We start from the raw sequence: 26,869 nt of genomic DNA, 5'->3' as shown, positions 1-26,869 counted from the left end.
TCCTCTTCTCTCTCTTCATTCTCAGTCTCCCTCTCAGACACACTTGCATGTGTGAGTGCACACACAAACACACACACACATACACACACACACACACACCCTCTCTCTCTCTCTCTGGTGTATTTCATTCCCAGCATAACTCGAAGTAGAGGTCCATGGATCAGAGGAAAGCCGCGAGTGTCAAAACACAACGACTGGTCTTACCATGTAATTAGCAGTCTAATTGGGGCACCCACATACCCAAACACACTACGACTAACTTACACACACAAACACACACATATACATGTACAAACGCAAACACACACACACACACACACACGCTACGTCTTACCACACGGTGGTAAGACGTAGTGTATGAGTGTGAGGCTGAATTCCTTCTCTCTGACTCTAATGACGTCCGTCATAAGATGAGCAGCACAGAACACATGTCTAAACAATAAACTAAAGCGTTCACTAGACGTCAAGGTACATTCGTGATGACATAATTCAATCCAGAATTAACACGGTGCGGCTCCAGCAATAAAGTTAAAAAGAAAATGTTTTCACAGCAAGGAATAAAGTAAAAAGATTAATATATTTATAATATTTGTATTTCTATAGCTTTTTCCTTCATTAGTTTCGTAATCATTAGAGTGTTGTGCACAGAGCAAGTTTTTCAGTTGATTAAAGTGTTATTTGATATTTGGCTTTTAGTCATAATCAAAAAAAAATCTATTTTCGAGTGATTAACACTGCATGTGTTTCAATGACACACACACACACACAGTTATTTATTTATTCATACATTATTCATATAGTCAATAAATATTACATTTATTAAGTATCATATTACATCTAGTTGTTTACTATTTGCTATTATATTATTTTACTTTTTTTTCGTTTGTGTGCATTTAATGAAATATCAGCAATTTATTCACATGAATATCTGACATAGAGTGTAAAATAAAAAAATTAACTATGCCTTGCTTTAATTTAGCCCTATATAAATTCTGAACCGACGCGATAAGGTCTTTGCTTTTGTTCGGTCTAACCGATAGAAAGGGGAGATGACAGGTTATGAACATCTGCTGCTTTTATGCTGGTGTTGTTATGGATGTGTCGAACAGCAGTGCAGTTTACGGCTACAGCGCTAATAAAAAATAGATGTATAAGGCCTACCACCTACATGAGCCTTTAACTTAATTGTATCACTGAAGAATGAAGAACCCAATATTTCCAATGTGAGTACTTTTTCGCGAACGGTAGGCCTACAAGGGGAACCAACCAGGGGTCAAGTCTCCAACGTGAGTCTTGGCAAACGGATTCTTGTTCTTCAGATCCATCTCTCTCTGTTGGGCCCGCGATCCCATAACCTGCCGGGACCCTGTGGCCTCGTTCCCTCACCCAGGTGGTTGACACAGGTGGTTAACGACACATTTCCAAGGCAGCCTGAGCTCACGAGGGATTCGCACCCGCAGCCATCCGGGTCAGGCCAGCGGAGTCTGCCCGCCCAGAGGCTCACCCCAGTGTATATTTTAATCACACACTTTGCTTCATATAATTTAAAACCCATCGGCGTCACCTCATCTGTCTGTAGTCCCGCCACACCACACCGGACCTGGGGTTCGGTCCGGGAAACAGCAGGAATGTTACAAACTATACTTGAAACTGTTTTGGTTTCCCTTCCCGCATCGGATTTTACTAGTTTGTCTAATTAGCGACCTGACGGGAGGTGTGAGCAGAGAGCAGGGTGACATAATTATCATCCATCAACCACAGGAGTATAGGACTCCATTCACTACAGCTGGACCATTGGTTTAGCCTAGTTAGACTACTTGGTTTAACTTAAGCCTACTAGTTGAACAAGTGTTTAATGGGGTCTTCTGTCTGAATTTTCGTAAGTTGACCCAAATACCACACGATCCGTGTCTAAAAAGAGACAAGCAACACACGTCCCACGAGAAAGACAAGTACAAAAATGTACTGGAATGGACTCGACCTTCTGCTCAACATATCATATCACATCACACACACAACTATGCACACACACACAGACACACCAATCCAGTGTTTGTGCGAGTGTTTGATGAAAGCGGAAAGAATGCCAGTTCTTGACTTCCTCCAAATGGCTTGAATATTTTCTCCCGTCGTGCCTGTCGCTCGGCCAAACGTAGAACAAGAACACAGCTGCCTAGCAGAGAACAAGAGTAGACTTACAACTACCACCCATACTTACATACACTATCCTTATCTTCTCCTTCCGTCATCATCATCCCCGCAGACGTATGTCTGAAAAGACAAGGTTTATTTTAGCCAACATGAAAGGCCACATAAACATACGTCTTTAGTATTTACCTAAAATTACATCTGTGTTAAGGAACAATGACTGCTCTTTCTTATCCTTTAAAATCCTTTTTAGAGGCCTACCTGCTTCCCAAACGCAGCAGTGATTCCTTTCTACGCCAATGTCTCCTCCTAGTGGCAGTGAATGGTAGTGCACCAGGCCTCGGCCAACATCCAACAGCTAGAGGGCCGACAATGAAAAACAATTAGGGGTCCGCGGAGGAGGCCGAACACTCCGTAGCAACTCGGAGGACGGGGAGCCAGCGGCTAATGAGCCAGTGGGTTACGGGTGAGAGAGCGGCAGCGAGCTAGGCTAATTGAGATGATGAACAGTGATCAGTGGATAAAGATGCTAGCGAGCCCGCTAAAGGATCCTGTGTCCTAAAGACTCCCAGATGGAAGGGGGGGAGAGGGGAGAGGGGGTGAGGGGAAGACGTGCGTCGCTGTGGCAACCACATCTGCACATCAGTAGCGTTAACTAGCTTGCTTGCACACACACACACACACACACACACACACACACACACACACACACACACACAAACACACACACACACACACACAAAGGCAACAATTTATTGTTTTATTAATCTAATATGTCGTATTCAAGGTTCTGGAGGAGATGGTTGGGGCGGTGTTGCCATAGCAATACTGGCCAAACAAATAATTAGCAATGGGTGATGGTATTTATATATTTTGATGGTGGGAAAAACATGTGTTTGTGAGTTTGGTTTTTATAACAATGTTTATTTGCGCAGCGCGAGACCCGATCGGATGATAGTGTTATGTATCAGCCATGCTAAACAAACAGCAGCATTAGAGAGTCTTACATACATAATGGAGTTAGAAGCCAGGAATTTGCCTAGCCTCTAACGCTCGGTTTTCAAGAAATTAAATCCAGACATGGGAAACAGCATATGGAAGAGGGAGAGAGAGAGAGAGAGAGAGTTTCAAAATGCCGCAGGCTAGGCTAGATAGACAGAGAAAGGGTACATACATGTGTGTGAGATTGTGTTGAAATTGTGCGTGTTTATGTGGTATCACATTCCTAAAAATGAATCTACAAAGTTTAAAAGATAAACCATGTTCACCTTGCATTGGTATACCACAATATATCTGGACCAAAACGTCTAACACACATAGGAGACAGTATCAATAAAGGATTCTCTCCTTCCCCTCATCATTCTCTGATCGATATCTAGCATCTTGTGCCCTTTAAACAGACAAGTGAGTCTTTAAAAAGTAAGGTGTGTGTGTGTGTGTGTGTGTGTGTGTGTGTGTGTGTGTGTGTGTGTGTGTGTGTGTGTGTGCGCCAGGTTGAAGCTGTAATCATAAGAGGAATGAGGGTAAGGATGAGGAGAGCAGAACCCGAAAATAAGTGAGAGGGAGAGAGAGAGAGAGAGAGAGAGAGAGAGAGAGATTGTCTACTGCAAATGAATACCATTGCATGTTTATATTGATGTTTACTCATTTTCTATTTATAGCTTGAGTCTTCCTGGAATTTATAGCACCAGTCTTCCTGGAATGTGAGTGTGCCGGCCATTAGCAGAGACAGCAGATGAAGATGAAGACCAGAGTGACAGTGAGAGTGAGAACGAGAACAAGAGCGAGAGCGAGAGCGAGAGCGAGAGCGAGAGCGAGAGAGAGAGAGAGAGAGAGAGAGAGAGAGAGAGAGAGAATGAGAGAGAGAGAGCAGAGTAATTGTGCAGCACTGTTACATCTTCAGGTGGCAGCAACGTCATCAGCCAATAGGAACAGGCCCCTTGAAAGGGACAGTCGATAATGCTAGATACACTGGTTACTCGTACAACCATTTCATCCATATGAAATGGTTCGTGGCATTGTTTATGGTTTGCAGTTTGCCTTTCTGAGAGCAGACAATAAATCTAAAAGATTTCAAACACACATACGCACAACCCGGCACACACACACACACACACACACACACACACTCACACACACACACACTCACAAAATCACACACACACACACACACACACACACACACACACACACACACACACACACACACAGATGCACACTCAAAAACACAAACACACACACACACACACAAATACACACAAAAACACACACACACACACACACACACGCACACAGACACACAGAGGCATACAGGAACATCGACACACAGAGGCACATTGTAGCTGTAAGTTGCTCAGGGGAACACAGTGATCAGAGTCTGACATCAGGCTGTGTGTTCTGTGATTATTTGTGCTGAGATGATAAAAGTCGCCCGGGTCGTGATAAAGATGACGAGGACGATGACAAGCAGTTTGATTAGACCGCAGCCTGCGGAGGAAGTGTGATGAACTGTGAAATATGAAAAAGGAGAAATCAGACGAGGAACGCTGCGGCTCCACGCTGGCGGCGGGCCACTGGGTTTTCGATCCCCCGCCGGATCTTCCAGAGGACTGTGGGATTGTGGGAAACGGAATCGCTTTTACAGCGAAATCCATCTGGTAGCCGAGGCGACGCAGGCGAGACGACACTGGGGCTGTGGCTGTGGCTCGGAGGAATTCCTTCACAGCATTAAACAGGCTCCACCTTACACATGGAAGTAGACTAAGGACTTTTCTGCTTCTCCTCTTCCATGCCGGCTGTGGTCAGACTGCGTGAGGACGTCGAACCGTACCGTAACGGTCGGCCGTCCGGATGGCAAACGGTCTGAGGGAAAAACCACAGGGAACCCTCTCACGGGAACGCACAACACTTGACACACACACACAAACATATTCCATTTACTATTACTATACGGTCATGTAGCAGACCCTTCTGTCCAAAGCAACCGGCAGTGAGTTGAGCCATTAACTATTACTATACGGTCATTTAGCAGACGCTTCTGTCCAAAGCGACCTACGGTGAATTAAGATACATGTCATTCAGGAACAGAAAGGGGTCAGGGCCTCTTGCTCAAGTTAGCCTGTCGATGTCAGGGCTCGAACCCAGAACAGATGGGGGTCGAACCCCCTTACCACTCCTACACTAAGCTATTCTTACAAAACAGCTTGAACAATATGTACAAATATATACATTGTGCTTTGCTGGTTGTTGAATGTTTCTTACTACAGCCATAATTAGACTGAAAAAAACATGGAGAAAAATTACTGGAAAGTATAAGATGCAACTCTTTTCCTTGATATTGTGATTTCTATGTGCAGACAAGTTAATAGAGCTGTCTCCACACCTCTCTGTGTAGTCCTGAGGTCTGAGTATTACTGCGCACCAGGTGAGGTTACCCTCTGACTGGCGGCCTTTCAGCACGGCCTCAATTCCATTGTGTTGTAATCCACCGAGTTTTACAGTTTCACACCTGGAAGCTGCCGCCTCAGGACTTACTGCCAGTCAAGTGCCTTGCTCGATGGTCGCCCTAACAGCAGCTGATCTGTAGAACAGACGCGGTTAGAACATTTCCACGGCAGCAAAGACCGTCAGTTTTCAGTTAATCAATAGTTTTAAGTTTTTAACTAATCAATGGTAAGAAGCTTTAACATTTTGTAACAACGCAATTGATATATCTGGGTCGCGCTTTGTACTTTCCTGGCAGGGAGGACTAACAATACAAAGAAAACGAAGCAGTGATTGATATATCACAGACAAAGCTAAAGTAAATTTAAGTCTTACATGCAAGTTTGGATTTGGATTGGTTTTGAACTGGAAAGCTGGTAGTTTAACCACCAATATTGGAGATGCTGATGTGTTTAGTGAGTGAAAGTAAGAGACATTAATCGACTTGGTCTGCAGAAAGCCTCACCGCCGGAGAAGTTTGTCCAGGCATTAGTGGGAGATCTTCACTGAGCCAGCAGGATTGGAGAAGGGAAAAGGTATCTCAACATCAGGCTTCTCTTATCATCCGACGCCAGAGACAGATTATCCTTTTTTTTTCTTCCAGGAGACAGGAGACAGGAGAGGAGACAAGAGGAGGGGAGTGAAGGGAAGTCAAGAAGAGAAAGCAAAAAAAGAGAAGACCAGAGGGATGGAGAACAGAAAAAAACAGGAGAGGAGAGGAAAGAATGATGGGAGAAGAGTGGAGAGGATGAGAGGAAAGGACAGAAGCAGAGTGAGCACCCACAAGGAGGAGAGATGAGAGACAAGAACAAGAGAGGCGAGGAAAGAAAAGAGAAGAGGAGAGGAGAGAGCAGAGGAGAAGTGAAAAGAGGACAAGAGGATGGAAGGGGAAAGGAAAGGAAAGTCAGCGCTGGTTCCCTCCACAGGAGACGCAGGGTCTCACAGAGAAGGACGTGTGCCAGGAAGCCAAGCTTTGAAACGTAAGAATGGCAGATCTCAGGAGCCAAAGAAAAATGATATTCTCCTCCTCGTTACCACGGCTGCCTGCGCTTTGTAGTGGAGCCTTCTGCTTTTAACCCAAACCAGGTCCTGCGCGCACACACACACACACACACACACACACACACACACACACACACACACAGACACACAAACACACGTGCATGCATGCATGCATGCACAAGCACACTTCCATAAAATTCTCGTTGGAAGGGAAACTCATCCACTCATAGATGTGTGTATATGCGTGCACACACACAGCCATATGTTTGAACCATCAGTGGCACAACACATATATACGATCACATTATTTACATATATATGCATCCACACATGTTGCATTAAATGCAAACACACACACAAGCATGCACACACAAGCGCGCATGCACACACACACACACACAAACACACAAACCCTTGATCCTTTCATATGGGCTAGTCTGTGTCTAAGGACAACTGACAGGTGGTAAAACCTGGTGCTGCACATACTGTCTCCCTATTTATCTTTCTCTCTAATCTTTCTCTCTCTCTCTCTCTCTCTCTCTCTCTCCACACTGACTATCTCTTGCTGTTTCTCTCAACCTCTTTCTCTCGCACTGACCCCATCTCGCTTTCTGATCAATTCCCCGCGTCTGTCTCCGTCTCCCCCTTTCTCTCTCTTCCCCAAGGCAGCACATCCCACTCCCAGAGCAGACCAGGCTAGACGCAGCCCAAAGCCACCCAGACAAGCCCTTTCACCCAAATCGCGCCATCTCTTCCCAGCCTAGATCAAACTAACACATATCAGAATATGCCAGACCCAGATCAGACTAGCCCTTCCACACCGGGCCAGACCAGTCTCTTCCTCCTCCGCCCTCCCCAGGTCTTCTGGTTTCTGTTAGTGATGTGATCTGTGTCGGGGGAGAGAGGTTCATGCTTCAGGGAGTCACACTAAATGAGTGTTAAAGTGAAGCGGCGCCTCACCTCTGCGCTCTACTTCTCTGGTGGGAGCGATGGGACGCGGTGCTGAGGCCCCCGGGGGCCACTGGGGAGAGCGGGGCCACTGGTGTCATGAACACAAGGTGACTGACAGCAAAATCTGGAGATTCAATGTACTTTTTTAAGGCACACCACCCGCAACCTACTTCAACCCACTCTCACACAACAACAACAAAGTGAATGGTAAACCTCATGTTCGATCCATACACACACACACACACACACACACACACACACACACACACACACACACACACTTAAGCACAAACACCCACAAGCACAAGCACACACACATACACACACACACACACACACACACACACACTTAAGCACAAACACACAAACACACACAGGCGCGTGCACACACACACACACTCAGCATCAGCACTGACACCAACGCACGTCTGTATTTAGTATTATGCGTCTAGCTTAAGGGCAGCTCGCCACCTAACCCGGCAGTGGGCCGAGGATGGAACCAGCAACCCTGCGTTCCCAGGCCGCTCCACCCAGCAGACATAAAGAAGAGCAGCTGGAGAGGAAAACATGGCAGCGAGGAAACCAAGCGCTAGCATCTGTTGATAACAAACCCTCTGCTCTCTGCCAAACCAGCCAATCAGAGCCCACAGTCCATAAAAACATCCAGCTTTTCATTTTGAGAGGCTTATTCTCTGGAATCGAACCTCAGCGTCCCGAGTGGAAACATACCCACTCAAAATGGCCCCCGAATAAATCATCCGTGACCTTTGACCTGTTTAATGGCAACACAAATGTCTGTCATCAGTTAAAGATTGGCAGGAATGTGGCCAATCAGCAGAGGATATTCCCATGACTCACGCCTTGGCCGGGATTCACATCTGCCGCTTGTCGCTAAATGGCGTAGACATAAAAATAGTGTTTCATGAGGTCTTTGAAGTGGATACCCCCTCCCAGTGCGTATTACCATCCTATTGATTAGCCTCCAGGAATGTTCTTCTTCTGTGGTGCCTCGCAGCAGCTGGCAGCAGCGCTCTGCGTCACATTAGTTATGAAATGCCCACAAGCTCCTCAACCATCACATCAGTGCGCTCATCTCCACCCTCAACTCCATCTCCCCAACCACCTATGTCCATCTCACAACCACCACAACCACCATCATCAATACCCTCAACTCACCACCAACTCCATCTCTTCACCTCAATCTTCAACACAGCCCCTACTTCTATCTCAAACCTACGTTTGTTATAGTTACCCAAAACCTTACTCAGTTAATCGTTCAATTAACCGATTAACTTGTGATTACTGGTTAATGGTAAATATCAGGTAGACGTGCTCCAATACACATTAAAAGAGTGTACGAGAGGGAAAACCAATCTCCTGCCTTTCTTTTCCTTTCCTCTCTTCCTTGATTTCTCTCCTCTTCTGTCCACTCATTCCAATCGCTGGCTTCCTAACGAATTACTCTGGAACAGGCTTAATAACCAGTGCAATCTCAACCTGTCTCTCAGATTTTAGAACACTTTGGGTTCTATAAGCCTTGTCCTAAACACTATTGTTTCAATAAGTCTGACCTAGAACAACCTGGGATTCTATAAGTCTGGTCTAGACCCTAGAATACAATGGGTTCTACAAGTTTGGTCTGGAACACTTTTGGTTCTTTACGTCTGGTCTGGAATCTAGAACAGTATGGGTTCTATAAGTCTGGTCTGGACTCTAGAACAGTATGGGTTCTATAAGTCTGGTCTGGAACGCTCTGAGCTCTGTAAGTCTGGTCTACAACACAATATAAGTTATCTAAAAGGTTCTAGTTTGACAGAGGAGAGCAACCCTGGTATTTATTATGATTACAGTGTCAGCCGTCGGAGGAGAGCAGAGTGAGGGGAACTCTGCCTGTTAAATCCCACATGAGCGTATTATAGGACGCAGACGATAAAAGTCAGACGTGTACACATCAGAACGTTCTCCACTGGAAAGCCAGCGGGCACACTGCTGGGAGCCAAATCATCTGCTCAATGTGTGTGAGGGTGTGTGTTGAGGTTTGTTGAAGTGTGTGTGTGTGTGTGTGTGTGTGTGTGTGTGTGTGTGTGTGTGTGTGTGTGTGTGTGTGTGTGTGTACATGTGTGCATAAGCTTTTGTGTGACTGCATCCACCAGCCGCGGCAGATCTGGGCAGGCAACACAAGAACAAAATAAAATAAATAAAATGTAAAACTGTAAAAGAGTAATAAACCATAAAGAGGCTGAGTCACATATTTCTATAAAGCAGCAGATGTAGTCTCAGCACCCTGCTACACTCTTGAGAGGTGGGGCTTAGCCGCAACCTTTAAACATGGATCCCCAGAGGTCACTGTGAGAAGGGAAACAAGAACAGGTTAAGGAAAGAGGGAGGGAGGGAGAGAGAGAAAGAGAGAGAGAGTGAGAGTGAGAGAGAAAAAAAGGGAGATAGAGACAGACAGACAGACAGACAGACAGAGCGACAGAGAGAGATAAGAAGAGAGAGAGACAGAGAGAGAGTGACAGACAGACAGACAGACAGACAGACAGAGAGAGAGAGAGTGACAGAGAGGGAAATGAAGATGGAAAGAGAGAGAGAGAGAGAGATACAGAGAGAGATACAGAGAGAGATACAGAGAAAGAGAGAAAGAGAGAGGGAGAAAGAGAGAGAGAGGGAGAGAGAGAGAGAGAGAACTCATTGCAAAAATGCGAGACAGAGAAAGGAAACAGAAAGAGAGACAGAAAAAGAGACAGAAAGAGAAAAACACAGATATACAAGCACTCATATTTCTTAGAGGCACTTAATCCAAAACGTCAATAGGAGGAATGATTCTAGGGTATTTATATTATTTGCCTTGCTGACCTCAATAGTTTTACCTCAACTTTGTGTCCAAGCATTAGTTAACATATCCAGCCAAAAAAACATGTTTTGAAGTAAATAGACACTATAGGATTTTCTATGGTAAATGGTCACCTATTTGTCACTCTTACAGGCAATATTGAAAGAACATTACTCAAAATGAGAAGCCAATTGTGAAATTGCAAAAGAAAAAAAAAAGCATTTGCTTGAATAGCAATCAGCCGCTATTAAATCTTGTTCATTATAATACTTAAATAATTATAATTATATATAATTATATATATATATAGACTTTGAGCTAAATGCATGACATTACAAAATGCAGTCCCTTAACCAAATGACAAATACAAACCCATGAACATTTGAGCCAAAGTATAAAACAATGGTCTCAGTATTTCACTGCTGCACTATAAAACAAAAAGCATGTTTTAAATATTTGCTGACAGCTTTTCACGACATTCAACAACGTATTACACTCTGAGTTTAAAGCTAAAAAGACACCCTGGGACTGTACGGTGTACTCACGTTATTCCACGGGCAGAGACGTTTCATTCAGATGCAGTGTCCTTTCATTCATACTGACCTGTGCTGTGTGTTTTATGTGCTGTGTGCTTTTTGTGTGCTGTGTGTTTTCTCTGTTTCCGTGAGTGTTTCTAATGTTGTGTGCTTTCAATGGCTTTTGTGTGTTGTGTGTTTTGTGTGGTGTGTTTGTATACGTGTGGTGTGTGTTTCTAGTGGTGTGTGCATTTACTATGATGTGAGATTCACAGGCTCAGCGTTGCTCCTGAGAACAAGCTGAAAATGTGTCTGTTGGCCCTCTGGCAAGGCACCAGAGCCGGCCGGTTAGCGAGAGCTGTTTCCCATAAGCGTGCGAGAGGGTTGCGTGGGCTTTGGCTACGCCAGAAGAATGTTCTGAGCCTATCCCCAGCACACCTATCTCCAGCCCGGGCTGGGGGAGTCTGACCGCCTCAGAGATGGTGAACCAGATAGCTTTTACACGCTAACGAGAGATGACAGTCGACTCATGAGTCTCCAAACACCCATGTTCAGGGTTCAGTGGAGAGTTTCACTTCATGCACCACACATTTTCTGTATGGTACAAAGATCAGACGATTTCATACTAAACAAACAACAACAACAGCAGAAATGATCGGAGCTCCCCCCTGAACCAGCAGTAGGTGGAGCGGGGTTATCTGATGACGGGTTTGATGACGGCTGTTTATGGAGCAGCAGGGGTCCTGGAGCAGGGTAGGAGGAAACCTAAGCTACCCGCAGAGATGCTCTGGAACAAAGTAGAAGAACACACAAACAAGAGGAAGAAAATAACAGAACTGGAGTAACAGAGAGCCTTTAGACTCCATACCAACTACGCACCAACATGTAACCTACAGACCAGCATTAAACACCACACACCGACTATAAACCCACGCGTAAACTACACACCACCATTAAACACTACACACCAACATGTGACCTACACACCATCTTCAAACACCAGACACCAACATGTTAACCACACACCAAAATGAAACTCCACACACCAACGTGTAACCTACAAACCAACTTTAAACACCACACACCAACATGTTAACTACACACCAAAATCAAACACTACGCACCAAAATTAAACACTACACACCAACATGTAACCTACGCACAACATGAAACACTACACACCAACGAACCCACATGTAAGATACACACCAACACATCTGACCACCAACACATCAACATGTAAGTTACACATTAACATGCAATGGCCTAAGAACAGACATTAACTGCCCACCAAAGAGGTTAGAAGGAGCAGAAAGTCTCTGAGCTAGTAACCTTCAAGGTCTATTTAAAGACAGTGAGTCCAGACCGGTCTCACAGTTCACAGTAGCCTTTGTATAAATCAAAAGTATACCTTTACTGTAAATTAAATTGTCACGATTACCACTTGTTTCATAAACAGTCTGTATCACATTGCGTCTGCAATTGCAGATTCATAGACTTACCCATAATAATCTGCATGGGAAGAAAACCATATAATCTGTTGATAATCGATCATCTATATCGGTAGAAAACAAACTAGCTATACATCAACAAGAATCATATCTTCATCAGACATTCGCTGACACCCATCCCTCTTACAGAGACCTCTCACTCTTACTTCCTACATGCTTCTGACTCTCTGAGGGGTTCCATGCGCTGTGATGGGTTGAATCAGATATGTGATCACCAGATATATCGGACCCCTAGATGCTAGCCATAATACATATTTTATATACTGCTGCTATGTATATTTTTATAATATACATTTCTAAAATACAGTATATTATTGGAAACATGATGGCAAGCAAACATTTGTCTTTAACATAGAAATAATAATAATAATAATAATATGTGTGTGTGGGGGGGGGGGGGGGGGATATTCCGCAGACAGACCAGTAAGTGAGTGACAGTTTCATAACACCAGATATCTTTACGCCCTGCGGTGCTAAAAACTAGCCAGGCAAAAGATTGACAAACAGAGAGAGAGACAGAGAGAGACAGAGAGAGCGAGAGGGACAGAGAATCATAAGAAGACAGAGAGACAGACAGACAGACAGACCGTGCTGCTAAAGACCAGTAAACGCTAGTGATGTAAATACCAGTTAACTTCACAAAAGTAGACAGGCAGACAGACAGACACACAGTCAGGCAGTGCTGCCAAAGAGCAATTCAAATACTAGTGGTGTGAATGCTCGTGTTCTAACACTAGTAGACAGACAGTTCTGCTTTTAAGTTCACTAGTGTTGTGAATGGTTCCCACTAGCAGACGGACTGATCAGGGTTAAAAGGCCAGTGTTTTAGAGCGAGTGGTGGTGTATAATGCCAGTATTGTAATGCTGGTGGCGTGAAGAGGAGCTAGCCAGTGCGGTGTGTTAATGAGAGCCGAGAGTGGGGCTCCATCCAGGCAACCTCCTCAACTGAAGCCATCTGGGCCCTGAGGCTCCTCAGGCCGTCGCATGTGGAAGAGCTTTTCCACTCAGCTGAAACCTCCGCAGCCACCCTCGCCCTACCCGGCACCCAGCCCCCAGCCCCAGCCCCCCTGCCCCAAGCCCCAGCCCGCTCCCTGATATCAGACGTCCAAGCCAGCTGTGGATTAACCCAATTTGCACCTCCTCTCTGAGCAGGTAATGGAGACGCCTCCCCACGGAGCCCCCTCCACACACACACACAGACACACACACACACACACACACACACACACACACACACACACACACACACGCACACACAAACTCCCAACGAGTCTACAGCTTCACAACCGGGTGTGTGTCAGGGCGAAAATCAAACACACACTAGGTGCCTGCGAATGTGGCAAGAATTGCACAGACAGACACACACACACACACGCACACACAAGCACCGAGGCACACACATTTAAAGAGATGTGTAGGGAGTCTGGGTTTGTTAGCGAGGGTAAATTCAATAGAAGCGCTGTAATGGAATCAGAGAGGGAGAATCTAATTTAGCATCACGCCGCTGTGACTGCTGTTTTAAAACGCTTCGACAACTTCTCCAGGCGTTGTGTTTCACCCACACAGAGTTCAGACACACTCACACAGCCCTCTTCCTGTTCCTCTCCCACTCTCTCTCCCTCCCTCCATCCATCCATCATCTGGAAGTGAGGGGGGAAACAAAACAACCGACGGTCGATGATATCAAAGGATGTGACATCTGTCTTTCATACGAGGACCAGAATGAAAACACCTGTCGTGTCAGTGTAACCCCTTGACAAGATGGATGTTTCTATCAGTGGGAGGAACAGAGAGGGAAAGCTGCCACTAATGGGGAGAGAGACACACTGCATAAGTCTCTCTATCAATGCTAATGACTGTAAGGTCAGACAAATGGGGAACTAAGTTCAAACCATTCAATCTTGGAGGTTAAACACACCTCACCCAGATTGAGTTGCTCATTGGAGATAATTTAATTCATCACTCAAACCAAAAACAACGGTTGATTTTCGTTTTCTTTCTTAGCACCTACTGGCAAGTGGTTTAGACCCAGATAGCATCGCTATTATTTATAGCGATGTTTTTGGTGTGGGTGAACACTACAGACACTTAGTGGTATAACGGTCAGTAATGTATAATAATGTAAAATCTTAAATTATTATTACCATGGTTGCTATAGCAATGGGCTAGTGTCTCAGCGCACGGCCTGGTTCTCAGCAAAAGACAGCAGAGGCCTGCAAGTGTATTCGGCTTTTGTTGGGTCAGGGGCCTAACTTTGGCTCCTTTAGCTTTGAGTGTGATTCTTGTAATGTTAAATTCTGCAATGTTGTTGCTTTCAATGTTTAGTGATTTTTTTGTGTCAGGCCTCAGAATGGAAAGACAAGGCAGAAGTAAAATTGGTCAAAAAAACATTCTGCATCTGCTGTTGCAGGATTCACTCGCCAAACAGGCGTTGGTGTGAATTCTAGCAGTACTCATGGATTAACAATGGGTTTCACTTTAAAAACATTCTGAAATTAGGGGCATAACACATGCTTGTAATTGGTTCAAATAAAGTTAGAGGTTTTCCCCAAAATTGTGAACATGTAAATCTGCTTATAATATCAAAGTTTGATCATATCTCTCCAAGTAATCTCTTGCTCACACATTACTTAATTGTAAAGATTACATTTTACTAAGGCCAAGTTTGTGTCGCTGCAAGGCAAAAATATAAAGGTAAATATATATATATATAAATATATATATATATATATATATATATATATGGCTGCAAAGTAGCAAGTGGCAAAACCTGGTGTGGATCTTCAGAGAGTTGGTTACTCTTGAGCAATGAAAACGGAATGGATTCAGTTAGAGATGTGACGTGTGAGGGAATTCAGAAACCTGGAATGGATTTTCAGAGAGGCGGCTTCTTTCGCCCAATGAAAGCGGAATGGATTCATTTGAAGAAGTGACTCGTGAGATGATGGTCTCTAGGGCGGTTTGACTTGGTTTTCAAAACTGTTTTTTTAGATTGACTTTTGCACAACTTAAATAATTTGTTAGACGATGTTGTAGCTCATCAAATGGCTGATTGTATTGTGGTTTCTCGGATTGATCGACAATTTAGTTTGGAAAAAGTTGAAAGATAATAATTGAGCTTATGAAAAAGTGAAATTTGCATAAATTTGCTAGCTCCAACATCGGAGCTAACTATATGCTCTCATAAAATAGACATAATAAACCATATGTGCTTATGAGATGAAATTGTCTGTCAACCATCACTGGCTTGAGGTGGTTTACATATGTGACAAACACAATCTTGAGAAAAGTAGCCATGCATATTCCAAGAAAACAAAAGCCTATACCACATAGAGTGAAAATAAAGATGTGACATGGATGAGCATAATGACAATCTACTCAGACTGCATACATTTTAACAATTTACAACAATACCACCGTGTATAATTGTGGAATGCGTGCATAAAGCAGGCAGTGTTTGACTTTGACTAGCATTACTGACTTAACCTTAAAGGGGACATGTTATGAAAACAACACTTTTCCTGGGATTTGAGGTGTTGTTTTGGGTCTCTGGTGCTCTCAGACGCATACAAACTTTGAAAAAAGTCTGTACATGATTTTTTGAGTGAGATACGCATTTCTGAAAGTATTCCGCCTACAGTTACCAAACGAGCGAGTCAGTTTCGGCGACCCCTCCTACGTAGTAAGGGGGCACAGTTGAATACTATTTCCCACTTCCCCACTCCCCTCCAATCAGAGCATAGCTAAGATTTTGTGGACCAGCAAACGAGCAGCTCCGGCGGGGGGAACTCGGGGCTAGCCCTGCAGCTAATATTATTATTATTTATTTTTTATAATAAATTTATTATTATTATATATTTATTATTATTCCAAACGTCAACAATCCCTTCTCCTCCATGCAGTGGTTCAGTCTGACAGCTCATTGGTCAATGGGCAGCAGCTCATTTCCATTAAAGCTACAGGCACCAGAAACAGCGCATTCTGAAGGGACTGAAACAGAGAGGAATAGTGCTAAGCGAGATTTTTTTTCCTAAAAGCTATTTCCAGCAAACAGCTTCAAAAACATGTTTCTGGAACTCAAATACTATGTTTACTTGTTTGGAAAACACCATAATATGTCTCCTTTAACTCATGAATCAATATGAGTAAAGTGAGAGGAACAATGAAGGGGGCTCCATCATTCTTTGTGGTCTTAATAAAGCCCTCCCTGTAATTTCCTGACGGGTTGGGGTGCGTCAGGTATACAGAGGTTTACAGCTTTAAGGGGTCAACTTGGAGTCAGCTGAGTCATGAGGGTTCATCTCAGTGGCGGCAGAAGAGTTGTAAATGAGTGACACGTGGATGTCTCTCAGAATGTAAGCCTTTGTTGACTGTGCTTTTTCAACACTTATTTTCTTCATATATGCAAGATAATGCTTATACTTCATTTAAACTTAGGGTCAATTTCCTCAATACTGAATCCATTTAAATGTTCATAAATATTTGTTGATTTCCTAGATGCGAGAGGAAGGGATGGCAGAACAGGGAATGTCAGCGCCAAGTGAGACACGTAATGGAATATCACGGATGGCTATTCAGGCTTAAAGTGTACTTGGATCCCCGTTCCATTTAATATTTCACTCATCCCACCACCATGTGATCTCTCAAGATAAGTGACCCTAAATAGGCCTGTACATATAATTATAAAATTAATTTATCACTGAAGCATTAAAAGGGTAAGCTTTTTTGATTTCTGTGTCTCCCCAAGATTCAAAATAACTCCTGCACCAATGCATTTAAGTACCTGGCATGCCTTGCACCCTGCTGTGTCTTAATATGGTAATAGTAATGCCTTCCATATACCTACTGATACATACAGTATATTGCACTGTATATAGCACTGAAATGAATGTGTGAACGGTGATCCCTCCCTGTGTGTGTGTGTGTGTGTGTGTGTGTGTGCATGTGTGTGAGACTAGAGAGGGCAGGGGGGCCTGCTGCTGACAGAGGGTTAACTGGTCCTGCCTGGGGGGGCATGGGGGGGGTGTGTGTGTGTGTGTGGGGGGGGGGGGGGGGGGGGGGGGGGGGGGGGGGGGGGGGGGGGGGGGGGGGTGGATGGTGTAGCTGCAACCCAAAAAAAAGAAAAGAAAAGCAAAAGCGAATAGAGAGAGGTTTGCGGCAGCCAATCAGGGCGCAGGGCAGCGGACCTGGGCCCGCTAGGGTCACACTAGAGAAGGCCTAGCTCGTCAAGCTACACAGCAGCACAGATAAAGGTAAGAGACTTCTGGCTGAATTCAAGTGCTCCTTTACCGTTCTTATAGAGCTGGTTAACATGGCGCCCCAGGCTGAACCATGAGTGACATCTGACAGACGCCAAGGGATGTTTAGTTCCACAGGCCGGTTGTGTTGTTTATTGTGTCTGCCATCTGTCTGCCATCTGTCGGCTAGGCTAAAGGGTACCTGTCTCACCTCCTCTGTGTACCTGTCTGTCTTGTAAACAGAATGAGTCTGTTTCTTGTTCTAGCTTCTCTGCTTACCACACCGGATGCCAGGCCTAGCCAATAGTTCCCGGTGTGTTGGTGAATGTGGTGTAATATGTGAGCAGTGAGGTGGGTAAACGTGGTAGAGATGGACGAGGTGATTACAGAGCAGGTGTTTCTGGAACAGTGACGGGGACAATGCTGTGAGGAGCCATTCAGGTTTAGCGGTTGACTGACAGCTGGTGGGCCCGCCTTTAGTTCAAAACAGGACAATGGAGGAGGTTTAATGAATTGGTCCAACGTGTCGTTTCCGTAGTTTATTTGAATGAACTGAATTCATTTATGATTTATCATTAATTTCTTATTGAAGTGAATTGAATCCTTAGGTATTTGAATACCAAAAAAAGAATACACTATGATGATATACCGTAGTGAATTACGTAACGGAAAACAAATGAATTGTGCCATGGATGCTGCATTAATTAAATAATTTGCTTTAGAAAGAAAAAGGTAAATAAATAACGTGTTTTGCAGTATAAGGTTCTGCAAACATTTAACAACTGTATGTAAAATGCATCACCCAATACACTAAGCTTAAAAAATATATTGACTATCTTGATCTTGAAACTTTTGAATGAGTGTAAAGCATTGCAAGTGTTTATGTGCATGCGTGTGTGTGTGTGTGTGTGCGCGCGTGTGTGCGTATGCGTGTGTGTGCGTATGCGTGCCTGGAAGCATGGCCGTGAGTGTCATTGTGTAGCGTGGGGCTGACCACGTTACTACCTGTACATTGGCTGAAATTCTATAGGGTCTATAGGGGCAAGAGACAATAGAGTACAGTACAAAACATTGACCGCCGACGAGAGTTTCTCTTTGTGTACATTGTACCTGCTGTGGAGGAAAGGCAAGTGAAGTGTAGTGTAGAGTGAGCTGGGGGGGGGGGGGGTTGGAGCGGTCTCACACTGCCATCTTGTGGTCAAACCAGGAATGAAAACAAAAGATCTCTATGGGTTGCAGGATAAAATGAGACAAAACAAAATGTACATTAGTCATAACAAACCGAAAGTCGAGAAAAGGTAGAAAGGTAACAGTAGAAAGCATAGTCTTTCCTGATAAACTAGTAAGTCTAACGCTGTGTCAATGTGAGGCCAATCAATGCGTCTATATTTGAGCTTGGACAGGAAGGCGTGCTCTACCTTTTGGCTCTCTCTCTGCTCTCTGATCTCCAGGTAATGAGTATCCTTAGAGTGGACGACTACTAAACAACAATGAGCATCGCAATCTGTAATAGGTAAGAACCCACACACCTCTACATATCTACACACACACACAAACACACCTGTTTTGACCTGTGCACGCCTGTACACACCAGTATTTAGCCTAGCTGTATGTCCATGTGCACACCTGTTTACCTGGATTTACCTGTGTATATACACCGGTACATACCCATATGCACCTTATACACAAGCTAACCGCTGTATATACCTGTAAACAGCTGTATAAAACAGTACACATCTGTATATAGTCTACCTGTTTAAACATGTATACACCTGAATATATCTGTACACAGCTGTATATACCTGCACACACCTATATACAGGATACATAATCATACACAGGTGTATCCCTGTACATGCAGGTATACAATGCCTGTCTGTTGGACAAAACACTTACAAGCGATCAGAAGTACACCAAAACATTAAAGAATGCTCTTTTTAACCCATTTAATTAGGAATGTTTGACTATGGCAACACTATAAATCAAAGGCAATACGTCTGACTCTGTTACAGCAGAAAGTCTCACTCAGTCCAACAAAACAAAACAGAGCTCCTTGTGTTCCTTACTACAGAAACAATGTAGCAGTAGCAGTAATGTTTTATTTGTGCACGACATTTAGAGAATTATAATTACCGCAAATTGACGACGAGCCAGGGCCAAGACTCAAACACCTAAGGCAAACTTAGACAAACTATGAGGCAATGGATTATGTAATTTATAATGTTTCATTAGTGAATAGCCTTCAGTATGTGTGATCTAGGCCTACATTCAGGATCTGAATTCGTCTTGGTTCCAATTCTGATGTCAGCGCCCTCCAAGACACGCCGGTGTGAATCCCTCCCTCCATCACTGACACACTGGTGGGAAACAAAACATTAAACTCACAAGAAACAGCAGTGGCATTGTATTATAGATTGTGAATGTTATGTCAATGTAGCCTATGCATTTTCTGTGTGTGGGGGTTTGTGTGAGTGAGTGAATGAGTGAGTGAGAGGTGAGGGATTGAGTGAGTGAGTGTGCTTGTGTAACGCCTGAGCAAGCATGTATGTAAATTAATTAAGTATAGGTTTAATTGGATGTAATCTTCAGTGTGCATGAGTGTTATGTCCATTCCTTTTTGCAGCAGTGTGTGTGGGGTCTAGTTTGTGTGTGGCTGTGTGTATGGAGTGTGTTCTGTACATCAGTATATTATGGGCTGTAGGACGCCATCTGGCCCACAGTCACAATCAGCACATTTTCAGCACGTACACAATAAGAGCAGGGTCACGGGCAGGGCTGGCTATGGAGGTCTGATTCCCATCCACACAAAAGCACTGCATTGGCTCTACGGATCGTCATGGAAACAGGGATATGTTTCTGTTTAAGCGAAGTAATCTGAATTACTGTGGTGAAATGGCACAGCTGGATTGGTGAGTACTTTCAAAGTACTAGTCATACTACTATTGGTGAGTAGTTGGTAGGATAAGATGTATTTTGTTTATCCCAGATTGGAAATTCCGGCAGTACTAGTGGTACTACTGTGTTGGAGAGTAGTTGAAGAGTGGTTGTGATACTACTGTTTGGTTGAGTATTTTGAACGTACTCGTGTTACTATATTGGTACGTAGTTTTAAAGTGGTAGTGATACTAATCTTATAGTGAGTAGTATTAAAGTGATAGCAATATGACTGTTTTAGTGAGTATTTTTTAAGTATTGGGTAATACTAGTGTATTGTTTTGTAATCTTTTGTTGTGATGTTATGTATGAGAGGGTATTGGACATGTGGCAGTGGTAGTGCTGTATCGTTGAGTATTTTAAAAGTACTAGTGTTACTATATTGGTAAGTAGTTTAAAGAGGTAGTGATACTAATGCTATAGTGCGTAATTTTAAAGCGGTGGTGATACTAATGCTATAGTGAGTAGTATTAAAGTGGTAGTAATACTACTGTGTTGTTGTGTAGTTTATGTGATGCTATGTATGAGAGGGTATTGGAAATGTGGTAGTGATACTGCTGTATTGGTGAGTTGTTTTAAAGTATGATTCATACTGTAGTAGCCTATTGGTAGTACTTGGTAATAGTTAAACATTTCTGTGCCTACTCCTGTATTTGATAGATGAATGCTGGTGTGGTTAGCTGTTTGTTTTTCCCCTGGAATGGTTTGGTCGTGCAGTTGTTTTTAGATTAGCTTCACAGGGCAGAGTTCAAAGTCCCATAGTGAGTTACTGGTGAGGAAACCATGGGGCTCTGCAGCAGACTGGATTTGTAGATTTTAAAGCTTTCATTTATATTCGAGGTATGTTAAACAACTTCCTTCTAATCTAATACTTTAGTTAACTAACTGTTGGACTTTTGTTTCCCATTGCTACTGCTTATGTTTTACTAAAACAGAAATCTGTGCATGTGCAATTCATCAAGCTATACACATCAGTTATTGAAAGCCAACAAATTAAATAGTTTTAACAGTTCAGCCGAATGAGCCTCTGGATGACTGCTCCTCCCTAACTGAAAGGTTGTTTGGTAGCTAGGTCAGTATGTTATACTATGAAGATGATGCAATAAGCCTCTTTGTTATGATGATGATACAACTAGTGTGTTGCATCTCTTGCACAGTTAAACAGTCAAAAGTGAAAGGTGCAAAGTGATCTCTTAAGTCAAGTATGATCCTTTTTATTTTAAAGTATCTAAAGTATTCATTACAGATATTTATATATAGATATGTTTATAGGCTGTCTCAACGCTGTTGAGACACTCTTTTATATTGGAACTATACTACCCTCCAGGTGGTTATTCCCATGATGCATTGAATTCTGACTGCATTGGAACGTAACAATCTCTACCGTGATATCTACACTTAACCATCTCGAACCTGATATCTACACTTAACCATCTCGAACCTGATATCAACACTCTCTAACCTGATACACAAACTTAACCTCAACACATTATACCTCAACTTAACCGTTTCAAATTGCCTTTTAAACAAAACCATTTCTAATGCATCATGGGAAATAAAGTCCATATGAGTCTGTGAAGCTGCTGTCCCTCTTAAGCTGCGCTCTGCGCCCCCTGCAGGGAGGGAGGGCGCTGTGCAGAGATGGCACTAGTGTGCCTCACAGACTTTGAGGAGTACGCCAAGGAGCACCTATCCAAGGCCACCTGGGACTACTACGCTGCCGGGGCGGACGAGTGCTGCACCCGCGACGACAACCTGTTGGCCTACAAACGGTACTCTCACACCACTCTCATGTCCATCCTCTGTCCGACCATCCTCTCCCTTATCCACCCATATATCCTCCAGTCATTCATCCATCCTCCATCGACCTATACACCCTAAATCCATCCATCATCGACCTATCCATCCTCTCTTTTACGACCTATCCATTCATCCATCAACCATCCATCAGTCCATTCTTCTTCTATCAACCTATCCATCCATCGAACCACAAGCGACTAAGAGGACCTTGCAACCTCTTCGATGCAATTCCCTCCATAGAGTGCCCTATTCATGAAAAAAATACGAATCTGTTTGTATTTAGTTGCGATAAACTCACTGTCCCTAGAGGTGAAACATTGGTCAAAACAATCCGATAAGGCTTATATTTTCATGAATATGCCACTCTATGGAGCTCATTGGAACTAAGAGGTTGCAAATGCTTATGCAAATGTGCTCTTACAGGAGAATGCAGTCCTCCTGCAGCTCCATCCATCCATCCATTCAAACAATTCATCCACTTCTTCACCATTCCACCATCTTGACATTACCATTTTAACTACTACTTTTGTTATAACAAAATACCACTGATTATGGAAAGGACACAGTACAGTATACAGCACGGGATGATACCCTTCTATTGTATATTAGAGATGTAATGCTATGCTATGCTAGGCATCAAAACTACATTGTGAATTCCTCCTTATGAATACTCCTCCTTATGAATAGTCCTCCTCACTGTTTGCCTGTTGTGCCGCCTCAGGATCCGTCTCAGGCCCCGCATCCTGAGAGACGTATCGGTGAGTGACACCCGGACCACGGTGCAAGGCACCGAGATCAGCTTCCCGGTGGGAATAGCACCGACAGCCTTCCACTGCCTGGCTTGGCATGAGGGCGAGGTTGCCACAGCCAGAGGTAATGGACCGTTGTTAAAGTTAGTTTTTTAGCTTGTGTGTGTGTGTTCTTTGTAAATGTTTTCAATGGAGTGTTATCTAAATGGTAGATCACAAATAGTGAGCCGGACAGATTGATAGACGAATTGAAGTATTTGAAACAGGCACTCTTATATTTTATATAAATATATATATATATATATATATATTTATATATATATCAGGCTCATTCATAACTCTAGTGCGCTAGAAAATCTTGGGTAAGGTGTTCAGGAATGCGCAATGTTATACGTGTTATACCCATGTATAACACCTTCAAAACGTTGCCACTCCTGTGTCGTATCTCCAGCCACGGAGGCGGTCAACACCTGCTACATCACCAGCACCTACTCCACCTGCTCCGTGGAGGAGATAGTCGCCGCGGCGCCCAATGGCTTCCGCTGGTTCCAGCTGTACGTGTACCGCGACCGCAAGCTGTCGGAGCAGATCGTCGCGCGTGTTGAGGCGCTCGGCTACAAGGCGCTGGTGCTGACCGTCGACGTGCCTTACACCGGCAAGCGGCGCAACGACATACGCAACCAGTTCAAACTGCCGCCGCACCTCAAGGTCAAAAACCTAGACGGGATGTTCCAGGTCACGGTACGTCAGTCTACTGTCTACTGTCTATTGGGCAAAGTCTGTCGCTAAAGGGAATTCACAATTTTATTACTTTTGTCCAAGGTTACATACAGCTAATTCATATACAGGACAGGAGTAGAATCAGGATATGTTACAGTAATAGTATATTAGCAGAAGTAGAATCAGGGTCAGCTACAGAAACAGTATATTAGCAGTATTATAATCAGGATAAGCTACAGTAACGGTATAAATCTGAAATAGCGTACCTACCTGTGGAACAGGAGTTTACGGATTCCGAGGAGTATGGGATCCCAGCCAACACCCTGGACCCATCCATTAGCTGGAAGGACATCTACTGGCTCCAGTCCCTCACCCGCCTGCCAATCATCATCAAGGGCATCCTGACCAAGGAGGATGCCGAGCTGGCCGTGGAGCACGGCGTCCAGGGGATCATAGTGTCCAATCACGGGGGGAGACAGCTGGACGGCGGCCCAGCCACGGTACGGGCACCCGTTGACACAACTCGACTCACCTCTTCTGCATATAACCTACACTTACTGACCTACACGTCACCTCCACCTCACCTACAAATCATCTACCTAACCTACACCTTACCTACGTCAAACCTAGGCATGACCTACATCTAACCTAGACATGACCTACACCTCATTTACCTAACCTTAACTACGTCTAACCTAGGCATTACCTGCACTGCGACTACACCCAACCTAAATCTGTCTGTCCAAGCCCAATACCTGTTAGCTAAACCCAAAACCTGTATTCAAACCGCAACACATGTGATATAAACCACAAGACATGTTAAACTCAACACATTTGAACTTAAACCAACACCATTGCTAAACCTGTTAGCAAACTCTAAGATCTGTTAGCTAACCTGAACACCTGTATGATGAACATGCCAACTGTACACCGTCCTACACCTGTGAGAGAAACCTGCTAGCTAAACCAAACACAATGTTAGGTAAACACCTGTTTGGGGAGCGTACCTATGTTCCCCGGGTTCTATGTTCCCCGCTTTGTATGTGACCGGGGAACATAGGACCCTGTGAGCAAATCTTTTTTCCGTAGGATGGTAGGGGCAAGTACCGCCTATTTCGCCTCTGATTCGCCTGTGATTGGTTAGAATGGCTCTCCTCCGATTGGTTATCGTTAGGGTTAGGTTTAGGGTTAACCCTCACCCTAACCCTAACCCTAACCCTAAACCTGACCCTAACCCTTTGCACCCGGGGAACATAGGACCTGGGGAACAGAGGGATGACCCCCCTGTTTGCTAAACTTGTTGGCTAAGCCCAACATCTGTTAGTTGAACCAAACACGTTTAAAATAACCAAACACTAAACACAAACAAATGGCTAAACCTGTCACAAACCCTGTCATGAAACCTTAGGCTACACCTATTAGCTAACCCGTTTTTTTAACACACCAACTGTACACCTAACCCAACACTTAGTTACACTTGACCCACACCTGTCTGCCCTACAGATCGATGTGCTGTCTGAGATTGTGGAAACGGTGCAGGGGAGGATCGAGGTCTACCTGGACGGCGGGATCAGGACAGGAAGTGATGTGTTGAAGGCCCTGGCCTTGGGAGCCAAGTGCGTGTTCATTGGCAGACCAGCCGTATGGGGGCTTGCCTACAAGGTAACATAAGGTCTGGGGTTAAGAATGCATCTGTGTGTGTGTGTGTGTGTGTGTGTGTGTGTGTGTGTGTGTGTGTGTGTGTGTGTGTGTGTGTGTGTGTGTGTGTGTGTGTGTGTGTGTGTGTGTGTGTGTGTGTGTGTGTGTGTGTGTGTGTGTGCGTGCGTGCGTGTGTGTAGTTTAAACAAGTATCTAACAGGGTGAAGATATTTTACTGTAGTGTTTGATTGAATCATGCCTAATGTAATAGCTGTAAAAGTGTCATCGTTGGTGTAGTCCCATTAATTACATGAATGCAACATTAATGTAGCATTGCGTTCTGACTAAACTCCTTGGATTGGAATTTTCCCGTTTCGATTTATCATTAGTTTGTTTTCGTGCTTTTAATTGTATTTACGTTAAGTTTGGTGTAATGTGTGCTGCTGTTTATGTATGTATCTGCTGTTTGTGGTATGTGTGTGGCTTTTTATTATGTATCTATAGCTTGGTGTAATGTGTGCTGGTGTTTATTGTATTTCTCTTTAGCTTGGTGTAATGTGTGTTGCCTTTTATTATGTATCTATAGCTTGGTGTAATGTATGCTGGTCTTGTATTTAACGTTTGGTGTAATGTGTTTATATTTAATGTATGTGGCTATAGTTTAGTGCAATGTATGCTGGTATTTATTATGTATCTGTAGTTTGTTGTTCTGTGTGCTGTATTTACTGTATCTATAGTTTGGTGTAATGTTTGCTGGTGTTTATTGTATCTGTAGTTTGGTGTAATGTGTGCTGGTGTTTAATGTATGTATCTATAGTTTTGTGTAATATGCGATCGTCTTATTGTATGTATCTATAGTTTTGTGTCATTTGTGCTGATGTTTGGGTCTTGACTGTATCTTTTGCTTGGTGTGATGTTGGTGTTTGTTTCAACAGGGAGAGGAAGGAGTTAGAGAGGTCCTGCAGATACTCAATGATGAGTTTCGCTTGTCAATGGCTCTATCTGGTGAGTCAACTCTGACAATATACTGATTTAATATAAAATTGATAAACAAAAATAAAATAATATATAAATAATAATAATTTACATAAAATATAATCGGTTAATCAAAATATTGTCAAGTTTTTTCCTCTATCATATCTTTTCAATATTTAAATACATCAAATCTGGCTTTAAAAACTTTTCTGTTTCTAATGGCAGGATGCAGGAATGTTGCGGAGATCAACCGGAACCTGATTCAATTCGCCAAGCTCTGACCACCAGGGGTCGACAGTGAGGCTGACTCACACTGCAACACATCAGAACCACTATTTATTTAAAACCAACCACACCACATTAGACATGTGTT

General features: G+C 43.7%; 1 protein-coding gene across 1 annotated transcript; it reads left to right on the top strand.

The window, feature by feature from the left end:
- Nucleotides 1–20,530: 20,530 nt before the first annotated feature.
- hao2 (hydroxyacid oxidase 2 (long chain)) lies at nt 20,531–26,777 on the top strand (the record flags this gene model as incomplete). Its single annotated transcript, XM_079731207.1, has 8 exons — nt 20,531–20,589; nt 22,234–22,386; nt 23,136–23,287; nt 23,615–23,904; nt 24,165–24,383; nt 25,387–25,545; nt 26,457–26,526; nt 26,722–26,777. The coding sequence occupies 8 exons, from the start codon at nt 20,531–20,533 to the stop codon at nt 26,775–26,777; spliced, it is 1,158 nt and encodes a 385-aa protein (XP_079587333.1).
- Between the last annotated feature and the right edge of the window lie 92 nt (nt 26,778–26,869).

The sequence above is a fragment of the Pollachius pollachius genome, assembly GCF_949987615.1.
Source record: "Pollachius pollachius genome assembly, chromosome: 3".
Taxonomy (NCBI): Eukaryota; Metazoa; Chordata; class Actinopteri; order Gadiformes; family Gadidae; genus Pollachius; species Pollachius pollachius.
Note: the sequence above shows the minus strand (reverse complement) of the source record. Positions and strands in the feature narration are given on the sequence as shown.